Source organism: Bidens hawaiensis, unplaced genomic scaffold (genome assembly GCF_021521415.1).
Source record: "Bidens hawaiensis isolate Kalapana, Puna unplaced genomic scaffold, B.hawaiensis_p1.1 tig00007412_1, whole genome shotgun sequence".
Taxonomy (NCBI): domain Eukaryota; kingdom Viridiplantae; phylum Streptophyta; class Magnoliopsida; order Asterales; family Asteraceae; genus Bidens; species Bidens hawaiensis.
Window position 1 is genome coordinate 994131 of NW_027491516.1, and position 13471 is coordinate 1007601.

Here is a 13471-nt window from a genome sequence, read left to right on the forward strand (position 1 = left end):
GTGTATAAGGTGATATATACTTATGTTATTTGTCATGTCTAGTAAATACACATAATAAAAATGTGTTACATGCCACATCTATATTAATATAAAGATAATATAAGGTAAATAAAGTGTATTTGAACTAACTTCATTTAGTATCTCTTTTATGATTTGGTTTATGGCTAAAATAAGTATAAACTAGATTAGAAGATCCTTGGCTTGCATTTCTTTTATTCTCTTCCTTTTCTTGGCTGAACTCATCTTATGTGATTTTTAGACGAGTTTTGAATAGTTTTTATGATTTGACAAAAACGTGTGTCAAGGCTGTTATGGGAATTGATTCTCTAACCTTGATTCACGACATCATAACTTTCTCTTGACAATTCCAAGTAGGTTGGTTCAATTTTTAGAACTTCAAAATTTGATTTACGATTCTAACCCAGTTGGCATTGCTTTGATTTGGTAAATTATGAAATTTTAACTAAATCAAAACTTTATGTCGTGCACTGATATAACTGCATGTATCATTTGTGTTAGATGATTTTTCATGATTTTTGCTTAGCCCGACTCGGTCTTAAGCAAAATTTATGTCGCCACTTAGATAAAAAAAATTTAGAAGTTATATAAGAAAAACTAAATATGGGAAAATTATCTAATTAACCTATTTTACAAGTTTGGTGCCGCAATGTATTGCTTATATATGTTTAGTATATCTGCAATTATTTCGTTTATAAATGTTAGTTTAGTTATGGCATGGTGGTTGTGTTCGTAGTTGTCAACGAGCTCACCGGTTTGGTGCCCCGGTTCCAGACCCAGTTATAGCAGACGGTGCCAGAGATTTTTGGAGTTGTTTCTTGGTTTGACACGTGGAATACAGGTGGTATATTGTGTCTTTATTAGTTCCATTTCTTCTATTTTTGTTGCATATTGTTCTTCCGCTTGATCTCTTACCTTTCAGGTAAAACTTCGTCATCATCTTCTGATTGAGATGTGTATTTTATATGTATTTTTCGTGGTGTTTATCTTGTGTTTTCCCTTTTGTTGTTATTTTAGATAAGCAGATTGGGTTTTATTGGTGTTTGTTGTTCTGATGTACAATCTTCCTACACTTTATGTGTCTGCTATCATCTATGTGGTGAGTAAGTTTTGTTAAAGAAAAGTCTAGGGTTTTTGCGAAACTTAAATAAGATGTTTATTTTATGCTTGCATAAATTAGGGGATTTTGACCCTCCTCAGACCCTACCATAGTATAGCCTTGCTATTGATAAGATATATATACCGACTATGATGATGATGATAATTATGGGATTTTAAGGGTGTGTTATTTTTATGTTAATTTAGTTTGTTTCTGTTTGTACATTTGGAGTTTTGGTTTGGAAGTTACTGTACTGATGTTGTTAAAGTGATGTGTTTATTGAGTTTTATTTTATTTTTTTTCCTGTTTGTTTTCATTTTGATAATGTTAGTTTTCTTACTTGGGAAAGTAGGGGTAAGCAAACCTTAACCGTTTAACGAAAATAACCGATAAACGATCTGAATTAACCGATAACCAAGATTAAATGACAGTTATGGGTAAATTGAGATACCTAAAACACGGCACGTTAAATCAATTCATGAATTAAGAACAAGAAAAAACAAATTGTTACATATTTGATACAATAAACAAAGAGTTGTTTTCCTATAAAGACTTAACCCAAATTAATAAGTAGTGTTAAAAGAAATATAGGATGACTTCGGTGCTGATGGTCGTTAATCCAAAAAGAGTTGCAGTACAAGTGTACAACTGAATGATTAACAATTGACCTCTGTTTATGGTAGCCCGGGTACCTTCATATTGATTCTTTTTTATGTTTTGGTTGGAATTTTAATTCAAACATGACTTGCTTAATTATATTGTTTTGAGCTATTTTTTTTTTAGCTCAAATTTATGGTTAACCGGCGTGGCTCAGTTATGGTTATCCATTAACCGCCATCTCAGTTATGATTATGGTTTCAAGCAAAAACCATCTCATGCACACCCCTTTGGGAAAGTATAAATGAAATGTTGTTTTATCCAATTCATAGAAGATATTGTGTCTGTGTTTTGGTGTGGTTTATGTAGGGGTCTGGTCCGTCTGAAGTTAAGGTTAATTTTTTTTTATTTTTTTTTCCAGATTGTGGGTTTGGTGAATAGTGGTTTATGTGGGTTTGATGAATAGCAGTTTGGTGGATAGTTTTCAGCACATTGATCAGCTCTGCTCTAAGGTATGTCCTTTTTAAGTAAAAGTTTGTGCTTTATGGTTTGTGGTGTTCGTGTGTGTGTTTGATCGATCTGTTTCAGTTGGTGAAGGTTAAGTGTCAGTGATGGTTGTATGGTAGTGTTAACTGCATATTTTGGAGTTTTTTTGTGTGAAGTAAATTTTGTGTGGACCTGTTGTATTGGTTCGTTAGGTGTTGTATGCTTTTAAGTTGAGACTGATTAATTAAGTAAACAATGCTTGTGCCGTCGAGAAATGATGCCGGAAAGGCAAATGGGTCAACTGGTCATGTTTTATTACAATTACTTGAAGTGTGCCAGCCGTTCATTTTTAAAAGAAAACAGTTCCTGGTTAAAGTGTGTTATGTGATGACTATCAACAGAAGTCAAGGCCAATCACTAGACAAAATTGGTGTCAGCCTACCGCATCTGGTGTTTAGTCATGTCAGGAGCGACATCGCCTGAGCCTCTTAAAATAATTACCGAACCAGACACTAACAATGATGACCACATAACAAAAAATATCATTTACTCTGATTTCCTTAGAGAGGGAGATGGAAATTAGGTAACCATATGACAATTTAAAAGCATTAAATTTAGTTATTAGTCGTTAATTCTTTTACAAACAGTATAAATATAAATAATATGTTTTTATCTTACTTAGCATGAGGAATAAATTGGACAAGTATCCTCAGTTTAATAGCAAATTAGAACTAGACAATTTTATAATCAGTTACTTAGCACATGGATGAAATAAAAGGCAACATAAGACTTGTAGTTTCATGGGGAACAAGATTCGTCCATTAAAGTCATGACTTACAAACCAAAGAAACCAATATAAGAAGCCTAATAAAACTAACAAAATCTTTCAATACAGGTTATGAAAAACCAGACGGTTTGCAGGAGCATATTTAAAGGCTGCCATAACAAGAAATATGCTGCAATTTTGAAAAAAGAGAAGACTTTTTGGCAATGGCAACAGCGGAAGTAGTGCAGCTATATAACCATGTCTTTTGCTACAAGCCTGGCAGTTATGATTCTTAATATGTAAAGCTCTAAAAATACTTAGATGTTTGTTAAACTCTACTTAATGTTATGCTAACAATAATAGTTACTCGTCCACAAAACAACCACATAATTTCAGCCAATGCACCACCAAGCCCGGCGCAACGCGCCGGGTCAGCCCTAGTTAATTATAATAATAAAATATTGAAAAAAGAAGAATAACTAAGTTTTGTTTAAAAGTTGACATCCAAGACGGATTTCATTCAAAACTCTTAGGCCAAGACGGACTTCATTTAAAAGTTGTCTGCCAACACGGATTTGGAACAAGTGGCTTTTTTTGATTGGTTCAAACAAAACTCGTCGGAAAAGACGGATTTCGTTCAAAACTTGTCTCCGTCGGCGAGTTTTGTATGGTTAGTATGGGAATGTAAAAAAAATGTAAAATTTCCAAAATAACCATTTTTAGAGAGAGAAACCCAAAATTTGTAAACGGAAAAAAAACACTCCAAATCTCGTTTGGGCGTCACATTGGGAATCGATCCGACGAGATTCAAAATTATTTGAACCTCGTCGGCTTCATCCAAGTTTTAACTGATCTCATCTTCCCCGGCCAAATTTTAGAAAATCCTGTCTGCTTCATCCATTTTTAAAAATAATTTTTTTGTCGTTTTCTTTAACACTATTTCGCTCTCTTCTCACGTCTCTCTTTCCAATCTTTCTCCATCATCTTGGAAGACAAGTAGTACTCCGGTTGTTCTACCATGGAAGACAAACTCGTTCACACTGGATTCAGGATATCTGTTTTGTAGAAACTGTGTCAAACACAAGCTTCAACCACAACATTGTTCTTAATTTTCTTTGTTTATTAATTTGTAACTGCATGTTAATCTTTTCTACATTAGAATTTGCTTTACATATTGTATTGTGATTGAATTTATAATGTTTTATATTACTTTACTAACGGTACTCATACATGTCCTTTTCTAAAATTGAAAAGTTATTGTTATACACATTAAACTTAATCATTAAGTATGAACGTTAGGGAAAGTTCACAAATAGTTAAAAAAGTTGTTAGAAGTAGTTTTAATGTTGTTAAATAAAAAGTGCGGGGTGCTTCCTTTCTTACCATCTTAAACAAAATGCTATTGCCATAATCACAAATTTATCTTTTCCCTGTAATGATGACACAGAGAATTGGTTGTCAAAAACAATCTCACATAATACCAGTATTTTACCAACCAATAAGACCAGTTAGCTTTTGTTGGTGTGTACCGTTAAAGGGGTCAAAAGACAGACTAGTGGAAGTTGGATTATTAACCTTTTGATTCATATGTGATTCGATTTGTTCTCTTGTGAGTGATCGAGACAAATGTGACAATAGTCGAGTTTCAACTTTTTCTATGTCACCATTCCCTCATATTCGCATTATAATAGACTTACTCATCTAGGTAATTTAAATGGTCAAAATACAAAATCTCACTTCTCCGTCTCCATCCCTCCGCTGCCGTCTGCCATACCTAAACCCACCACCGTCACTACCTCCCCATCTTCACCACGACTCCACCACAATCTGTCCGACCACCCCCCTCCCCCAAACCTCCTTTTTGATTTTCGCAATTACTCTGCAGATCACTCCTTCCATTCGCCATGTCTGCACTTCTTTCCATATGCTAAGTTGTGTCAGTTTCTGTAGCGCCCACAAGGTGTTCGATGAAATGCTCGGTGTAAGTTTTTCAATGAGCTTGGGTTCAAAAAGCTTTTGAACCGTCGGGTGTTAGCTCTTGTTTCTTTTCTTTCTTTTTTTCCTTCTCGTTTTGAGATGGAGACATTGCCTAAATGTCTCGGTTGAAGTTGTTCTATTCGGTGTTTTTTAGGCGATGTCTAATGGTTTTTGGCTTTGCCCCTTTAAGGGGTTCCATTGTTGCCCCGATGGTGTTGTTGGGTCTAAGGGGATCTGAAGGCTTATGCCTCATATTAAAAGTCAGCATTTTGGTTCGGATGATAGAAAAGATACTTTGAGGCATGCTATTGCTGAAGACCCTTATCTTTTTACCTCTGTTTGCGAAGCCCTTAGGTTGTCTGAACAATGTCTGTGTTGGGAGTGCATGCGTCTTCATTCCTGCCGTCGGGCGCGTCACCATGAAGATCGGGTTATTCGGTTTATGCCAAGGGAAGGGGATGAGGAGGATTTTATTGTGGGAGTCCTTAGACCGTGTGTCGCAATGGGGGCTTCCTCGTCTGGAGAGGTATGTGTGGATGTTGCTCTTCTTGACCGGGTTTTTTCTCTTCCTATTAAAACTGTCCCTTTTAGTTGTCGCATGGCGTTTGCCCAAGCCTTGACCACAGCTTTGGATAACGTAGTGGCTATGCCAGATTCAGTTGATGCATGGATTCGACTGTTACTTTTACCTCGGTGTACGTTGCGTGTGTTTACGCCAGTCAGACGCCAGGATAAGAGGTCGGGCAACAGGAAAACCAGTTAATGCCTCAGTATACAGTGGGCGCTGGCCCAATGGGGTGACCGTGAGGGGTTTGGCACTCTCATTCAGTCTTTGGTTGCTCAACCTACGATGGAGGGCCCAAACGGTTTTAAGAAAGGGTCTGATAAAAAAAAGCGAGGATACGGGTTCTAACGTCAAGCAGTGTTTACGTAAGGTTGCCGATGGTCACTTTACGCTGCATTTAAGGTTCTATGTTCTTTTGGGGTCGCACCACTTGATAAGAAAACTTTGAAGGCTCTTGAGGATAAACACCCGTGGATACCTCCCCCTACCATGCCCGCTTTCTTACTGGCAGAGCCTCCCCTTGTAGCAGAGACTGACAGTGTACTGGTGTGTATCAAATCCTTCCCTAAAGGGACTTCATGTGGGAGAGATGGTTTGAGGGCTCAGCACCTTTTGGACGCCCTTTGTGGGGAAGGGTCCGTGATCGCGGCTAGTCTGCTCAGGGCGACTGCAGCTATGGTTAACTTATGTTTGAGGGGTGGGTGCCCAAGAAGTTTGGCGGAGTTCGTTGCATCTGCTCCCCTTACGCCTCTTCTCAAGCCCGATAATGGGATTAGACTTATTGCAGTGGGTTCGATCTGGAGGAGAGTAGTCTCCAAGGTGGCTATGAAGGGGGTGGGGAAGGATATGGCCAAATATCTTGGCAACTTTCAGTTTGGGGTCGGGGTTCCAAACGGGGCTGAGGCAGTTCTTCATAGTGCGAATAGGTTTGTAAATGCGCACCACCGGGACGGGTCGTGGGCTATGCTTACCGTCGATTTCTCGAATGCCTTTAACCTTGTGGATAGAACTACTCTTTTAAATGAGGTAAGGAAAATGTGTCCATCCATCTCCGCTTGGGTTGATTTTTATACGGGCAGCCAGCTAGGCTTTATGTGGGAAATGATAATATTTGGTCTTCCACAGGGGGTTTAGCAAGGGGATCCCTTGGGGCCTATCCTGTTTGCCCTTGTTTTACACCCCCTTGTCCACCGGATCAGAGATCGATGTAAGCTTCTTTTTCACGCCTGGTACCTGGATGATGGGACCCTTATTGGAGATGCTACTCAGGTTGCCAAGGCTTTAGACATCATTAGAGTGGAGGGCCCCTCTTTGGGTCTCCTTCTCAACATCAAAAAAACTGAAGTTTTTTGGCCTACATGTGACGGGGTGAAGACTCAAGAGGGTTTATTTTCGCGGGAGATTGGTAGGCCGGTGCATGGTGTAAAACTTTTGGGTGGTGTTGTCAGTAGAAATGAGGAGTTTATTAGTGGTTTGGCCATCAAAAGAGCAAAACATGTGGTTGAGCTGATGGAATGCCTCAAAGGCCTTCGTGACCCTCAAAGTGAACTCCTCCTGCTTCGTTCATGCATGGGGGTCGCTAAACTACTGTTTGGGCTTAGGACGTGTCAGCCTCCCTATGTCGGAGGAGCCGTCTCTGTTTTTGACACGGGTCTTCGGAAAGCGATCGAGGACATTGTGGTTTGTGGGGGTGTCTTTTTTGGGGACCTCCATTGGAGGTTAGCTTCCCTCCCAACCCGTTTTGGGGGTCTTGGGATTGGCTCGGCTGAGGATGCCTCTTCCTACGCTTTTGTGGCTTCAAGGGCCCAATCTTGGGTTCTTCAAGACCACATCCTTCGGGAGTGTGGGGGTGGGTTGCTTGACTCTGATTATAAGGGTGCGTTAGATACCCTTCATAGTTCTCTTCCTGATCTTGATCTTGGTGGTTTCTATATTAAAGACACCGCCCCTCCTAAAGCCCAGAAAATTTTGGCGAATGCCTTATATGGTGAAATCGTCAAGACAGTTGAAGAGAAGTTCGATTTGTCCCCGCGGCAGCGAGCTGTGTTTGAGTGTTTACGTGCCCCTCATGCTCAGGATTTCCTGTCAGTTGTTCCCATTGAAGGCTTAGGGCAACGTATGTCGGCAGTGGAATATCGGGCTATCCTCAAATACCGGCTGATGGTACCCCTTTTCCCGGTTGATGACCCGTGTCCCGTATGTCGGAAGGCTTGTTTGGATTCTTTTGGGGAGCATGCAGTCCATTGCAAAGAATTACCGGGCTTTAAATATCGACATGATCTAGTTCGAGATGTGCTTTACGACGTCCTTAAGCGGGCCGGGATCTCGGCAAAAAAGGAAGCCCCGGTGAACTTCTTGACTGACCCTTTAGATGGGAGATCAACCCTACGACCCGCTGACATTCTTGTTTTTGGATGGGAAGGAGGTAAGCACGTGTGCGTTGATTTGACAGGTGTGTCCCCCCTCGTTGGGCTACGGGACCACGGGTTTGTGGTGGGTCATGCGATAAACAAGGCAGAGGCGGGTAAAGTAGCTAAGCACGAGAAAGCTTGCCTTGAAAATCAACACGTGTTCGTACCGTTTGCTTTTGACACCTTTGGCGCTCTCGGCCCTAACGCGGTTCAGTTCCTTAAGCGGGTTCAGCAAGTGGTCAGCAGTAACTCCGCTCATGCTAAGGGGAACGTTGTGTTTAGTAAGGTAGGGTTTGCTATTCGGAAGGGAATAGCGGCGCAGCTTGTTGCCCGTCTATCTGCCGTTAGTCTGTAATTGTCTATGCTATTTATAATTTGATTTAAATTGGAATAAAAAAAAAAATCTCACTTACATTCCATTTTATCACAACTAATTAATTAAACTTGGTTACTGGATGCTAAATAAAAATTTTCAAATGCATCTCCAAACATTACAAATTTGGTGTCTGCTAGGCAAATACATGGTACATAATTCAAAGCCAAGTCACTTGATTGTTTTAGTTCTGCACGGAAGCAGCAAAAAGAACATATCCTTAAATATTTAACTTCATAAGTGCTCGACGTCCAAAAACATACCATTCCCAGGTTGTTGACTGCTACATTCGGGTGGTAACAAAAAACTTGAGGCCTGAAAGTAAAACAAAAAAGAACAATATGGCACCAGCAGTTTCCATTTTGATTATATTTAACACTTGCAAGTATAACGAAAATCAAGAACTTACAATTTGCTAAGAAGACGTCTTCAATGTTGTGGCAAGTTCATGAAAGCGACTTTGACTTTCATCACACCGCCTCTTCATACAATCTGTTATATTACTAATGACAATGTCAGCCTGTGCACACAGACTAGAAAACCATGCTTGTATCTTAGCCCTGTTAGATGACGGCAGATTCTCGAGTAGTTCTTCAATGCACTCTAACTTTGAAATAATGAAACAAGCCTTTTCTTTACTTTTCTGAATTTGCTCGCCAAGATTTTCCCAACAGCTCCTTATTTGAGCCATGTTCCCCCCAATTTTCAGCTTCTTTGGTTTATGGCATTCCACTTGTGCTTTCCCTCGGTCCAGTCGAGCCCTGTTGGTGCTAGTATCATCCTTCTCTTTCTCTAAAAGCACGCCTAATTCTGCCAAAAGCTTCTGTGCTATAATCTCCTGCATGAGATCGAACATATAAATAATAGAAAACACTGAATTTATCATCATAAAATTCCTAGATAGATGTGTGTACCTCACGTAAGACCATTGTGAGGACGCTATCCGAAGAACCATCTAGAAAATAGCTTTTGAGCTCATTAGACATAGCTACTTTCTTGGATGCTTGCTCATAACAGAATGTACTTTTGGGGTAAATCTTTAAGCTCTTTAAGTTCACAAACGGAGAGGGGTGGTGTATGATTAGATCCGCGGATGAAGACAGAATCTGTGGTAAAAGTTACAAAACGAAATTACATACACAAAACAAGAACATATAATGCAATCTTCATAATTATGTGTAAGGATTTACAATTGCAGGCAGCCATATTTTTAGGAAGTGTAATTTCACCTTCAATCTATCACTGTCTGTCGGTCTTAAATCGATAAACACAAACGGATCAAATAAGGATTTTGTGAGAAACTCCTCACGACTCTTTCTCTTTTTTATTGATCGAAAACAAATACACAAAACAATGATCCTATAACCCCTTATTTATACTAATAATAAATTGCTTCCTACTCTTTAACTCTAACTCCTACCAATCAGCAACAAATAATAAACAAAACACTAGCATTTATCTTTTCTTTCCAGCCGATCTCTATCTCCTCTATTTATTTATTTATTTATTTATTTATTTTTCAAGCAATGTTTTGTTTTAATCTTTTTATTGCTTTTTTGAATTATTAAAGTAGTTTTTAAGAATAAAAATCATTTTTAAGATGCTCATTCATTATAAACAATGAGAACTAACGCAAACATACCTCAACAATTTCCAAGTTAAGTGTAAGAATGTGGACATTGAAGGCATTGAAGCAGACAAATAATTTGATGAGCATCTGCTTTTTGTGGTCTGGAAACGCATATATTCGCCTTCTCCAAACAATGGAGACCATCCGTAGATAGATGAAAAGAACCATAACCGCTATAGAGCAAGGAGACAAGGGCAGGTGCAGAAATCATAACATGCTCTATACCATCAGGTCTAATAGTGAGTTTCTCGAGTTGGGGTGCAACCACATTGACATCCTTCACATCGAAGGAGCCATTTTCAAGTGTGAGATTTGACAATCTAGGATGAGAGATACTGAAACCATCAGATCCATTTGTTTTGAACCGCTTTAATGAGAGATTCTTTAAATTTACACATTTTGAGAAAATATCAATGCATTTGTCAGCTTTGTCGTCACACAAAGTGACTGAATGAAGAATCAATGTTGTTAATGCCGGGAGTTCCCACGTTGAAGTTGGAGTAATACAATGACTACAAACTATATGCATATGAGGTTTTCCACTTTGCATTGTCAAACTGAGATGCTTGAGAGTTTGAGAACCAAAGAGATAAAGAGGCAGTTCAATATCTTTCTCATGCAAGCATACCACATTCAGTTGCTGGACATTGTGAGAGAATGCATAATTCAGAATTCTTTTGACAAACACCTGGCTCGCCTTACCACGAAAACTGAGCTTCACCGTATGCACTTCTGTTAGATTGTTACGGCGAGACAGGACATGAGTAACCAATTTAGAGAACTCTCGCAAGGTAGTGAAATCCTCAGTTGAGAAAGTGAGATACGGCATTGAAGTCAAGATATACCTCCATCTAGGCGACAAAACACTGATATCAATAGCATCGGTGATCTTGAGAAAAGATAGAATTTTATGGATAAGATCATCCGGCAAGCTGCTTAGCCTGTCTGCTTCCACATTCATTCTCATTCTACAATGATATAACACACATTCATAATATGTAGGATACTTTCTTGTTGAATTTCAGGGTTTGTCATCTGTCATTCTTTTTCATTTATAGTCTTGTTGGTTAAACAAATTGTTACCTTCATGCTTACTCCAAAGTCCAAACACTGTAATATATTTAACAGAACAAAAGAATCAGGGCACGCGTTTAGGCTTGTCAGCCTTGTTTACTTTTAAGTTTTTCCTATTTTGGGCTTCCATGTATTAATTTAACACTACACAACCAAGCTCGTTTAACGTACTACACTACTCGAGCAGAGCTTAGGCTTATTAATTTTTTTAAAAGTATATAAAAATAATTAAAAACGGATATAAACTAATTAACAGTCAATAAATAAGCCCAGCCCGAGTTTAAGAAACAACTCACGAGCGAGCTTGAGCTTTAGAAAAATAGCTAAAAATTAAGGAGCCTAGATCGAGCAAGCCTAGTCAAGCTTGGGGTAGGGTTGTTTATACATACCTCTATTCTATAGTGAATGTTCAAAGGACAGGATCAGAGGACGAAGACGATTGGCGGCCGGTGATATCAAGCACATGATGACGACCGATAGGAGATTATTTCTCTTTGTTCTCCAGTCTGAATAGGTTGAAAATACTGTATAAAAAATAAAAAGATTTTAATGTGTTAAAAGTCATCATCATCGTCATCGTACTCAGTATATCCCACCAATAGCAATGCTATGGTAGGGTCTGAGGAGGGTAAGATGTAGACAGCCTTACCTCTATCCCATAGGGATAGAGAGGCTGCTTCCGGTGAGACCCCCGGCTCGATAGTAGTTTTGAATCAAGCCTTGGACATAAGATACATAACACTCAATCATCGAGACACCGGCTGATTGGTGCATGTGCCCTTGTCTTTCGGCTATCAACGCCACCACATGATGCCTGATTAACCTTCCGCCACTTTTAACGTTATTTTCACGTGATTAGTAAAATAACGTCAAAATTAGTGCAATTTTACTTTTGCCCACCCAAGGACTCACACATATATACATTATATGTGCGCACCGCAAGCAGGGCGTAATTTGTTAAAAGTACAACTCCTAAACAAAATCCTGCAGGTAATAGGTATAGATTTACTTTTTGACTTTTTATCCGACAAAAGCCAGCTTGCACCTAAACAAAAGCATGCACACGTTTCTTGATTCTGTAAACCAAAATGTTTTTTTTTTAATGATTTTGTAAACCAAAAAGGTTTTTTTCTTCCTTTTAACAACAGAGTTTTTTTATCAAAATGGGGTGGGTGAAAAAGTTATTTACCAAAATAGATGATTTGAAACTTTTTTACCAAAATAAGTGTTTTATTGAAATGTTACATTTCTCACTTCTAATTTTAATGGATTAAAATAATTGTTATTAAAAATGTTAATATTATTAAAGCTATAAAATTAAATGGCTATTAATTTCTTAAAGATATTACATCAATATAGTCATGTTTATTATATTTGTTTTATATATAATACAAAATATGTTAAAAGTAAACGCAAAATATATAAAACATGAATAAAAAATTATGCATAAGTTATAATTTTCTAATATGTCGGTCAACGAGTTGATTTTTCTTTTGTTTTCAAATAATTAGTTGAATCTGAAAATGCAAAACAACTTTTCAAAACTATATAAACTTCAAGAGTAAAACTAATGAGTCGTTGCAATGGATCGCAACATTGATAAAACAAGCATGCCGCAACCGTATATCAATGCCGATATTGGCATTGTTCGATCTATAAACCTCTTAATTGAATGTTTTAAAAATATAAAAAGGATATGTTTGAATAAGCTTTTAATAAAAGATGCAATACAAACGTAAGCAACTATTTTCTTAAACAAATGTATTCTTTGAATGTAGTTCCTAAAAGAATGTATTTTTTGAAATATATTAAGAATGTATTTTTTGAAATATATTAAGACGATAGATTTATTAAAAAAATCAGAAGTTAAATACAGATATGTAGAATATAATAATAAGTTTCACTTGCCTTTTATTTAAAAAAAAATAAATACAGATATATAGAATATAACAATAAGTTTCACTTGCCTTTTATTTTTTTTAAAAAAATAAGATTTACTTTTATCCACTAAATATAGGAGTGAGAAATGTAAGATTCCAATATATAAAACACCTATTTTGGTAAATAAGTTTCAAAACATCTAATTTGGTAAATAACTTTTCCACCCATCCCATTTTAGTAAAAAAACTCTTAACAACGTATGTTCTGAGGTTCTCAAGTTGTACCTTTTGCTAGTATTTGAAAATGATGCTGTTGAGTGACATGAAAAATGGGGGTGACTTTAGACGGTGCTTGTTATAAAACATGTCATAGTTTTTTTATGAAAAAAAAAGACGTTATTTCCACGAAATAAATTTAGTAATAATTGTTTTAAAACTAAAGACAAATTAGTTTTATAAGTAATAAATTTTTTAATCTTTAATCAAAGACAAAATGTATATTTAACAGGTTACTTAATAAATGAGGAGAGTCGAGCCCAACCAACTTTAGCTCAAGCTAGGGCTTAAAGTTAAAAGAGTTAGCTTTGTTTGGTTT

General features: G+C 37.5%; 2 protein-coding genes across 2 annotated transcripts; one reads left to right on the forward strand and one right to left on the reverse strand.

The window, feature by feature from the left end:
- Positions 1-5997: 5997 nt before the first annotated feature.
- Positions 5998-8516, forward strand: LOC143635140 (uncharacterized). Its single transcript, XM_077103026.1, has 3 exons — positions 5998-6534; positions 6643-8205; positions 8481-8516. Exons 1-3 carry the CDS (start codon positions 5998-6000, stop codon positions 8514-8516), a joined length of 2136 nt encoding a protein of 711 aa, XP_076959141.1.
- LOC143635141 (F-box/LRR-repeat protein 25-like) lies at positions 8318-10883 on the reverse strand. Its single transcript, XM_077103027.1, has 3 exons — positions 10148-10883; positions 9935-10095; positions 8318-9398 (listed from the first exon to the last, which is right to left on the reverse strand). The coding sequence occupies exons 1-3, from the start codon at positions 10881-10883 to the stop codon at positions 9189-9191; spliced, it is 1107 nt and encodes a 368-aa protein (XP_076959142.1). The 3' UTR covers positions 8318-9188.
- Between the last annotated feature and the right edge of the window lie 2588 nt (positions 10884-13471).

Bases quoted from the DNA above. Each gene is read 5' to 3' on its own strand.
- LOC143635140 (XM_077103026.1), top strand. From the start codon at position 5,998: ATGCCCGCTTTCTTACTGGCAGAGCCTCCCCTTGTAGCAGAGACTGAC. The intron at 6,535-6,642 runs GTAAGGAAAATG...CAGGGGGTTTAG, and splicing joins GAACTACTCTTTTAAATGAG to CAAGGGGATCCCTTGGGGCC. The intron at 8,206-8,480 runs GTAGGGTTTGCT...TGATTGTTTTAG, and splicing joins GGAACGTTGTGTTTAGTAAG to TTCTGCACGGAAGCAGCAAA.
- LOC143635141 (XM_077103027.1), bottom strand. From the start codon at position 10,883: ATGAATGTGGAAGCAGACAGGCTAAGCAGCTTGCCGGATGATCTTATC. The intron at 10,096-10,147 runs GTATAGAGCATG...CTTGCTCTATAG, and splicing joins ACTCACTATTAGACCTGATG to CGGTTATGGTTCTTTTCATC. The intron at 9,399-9,934 runs GTATGTTTGCGT...CTTTTACCACAG, and splicing joins TTAACTTGGAAATTGTTGAG to ATTCTGTCTTCATCCGCGGA.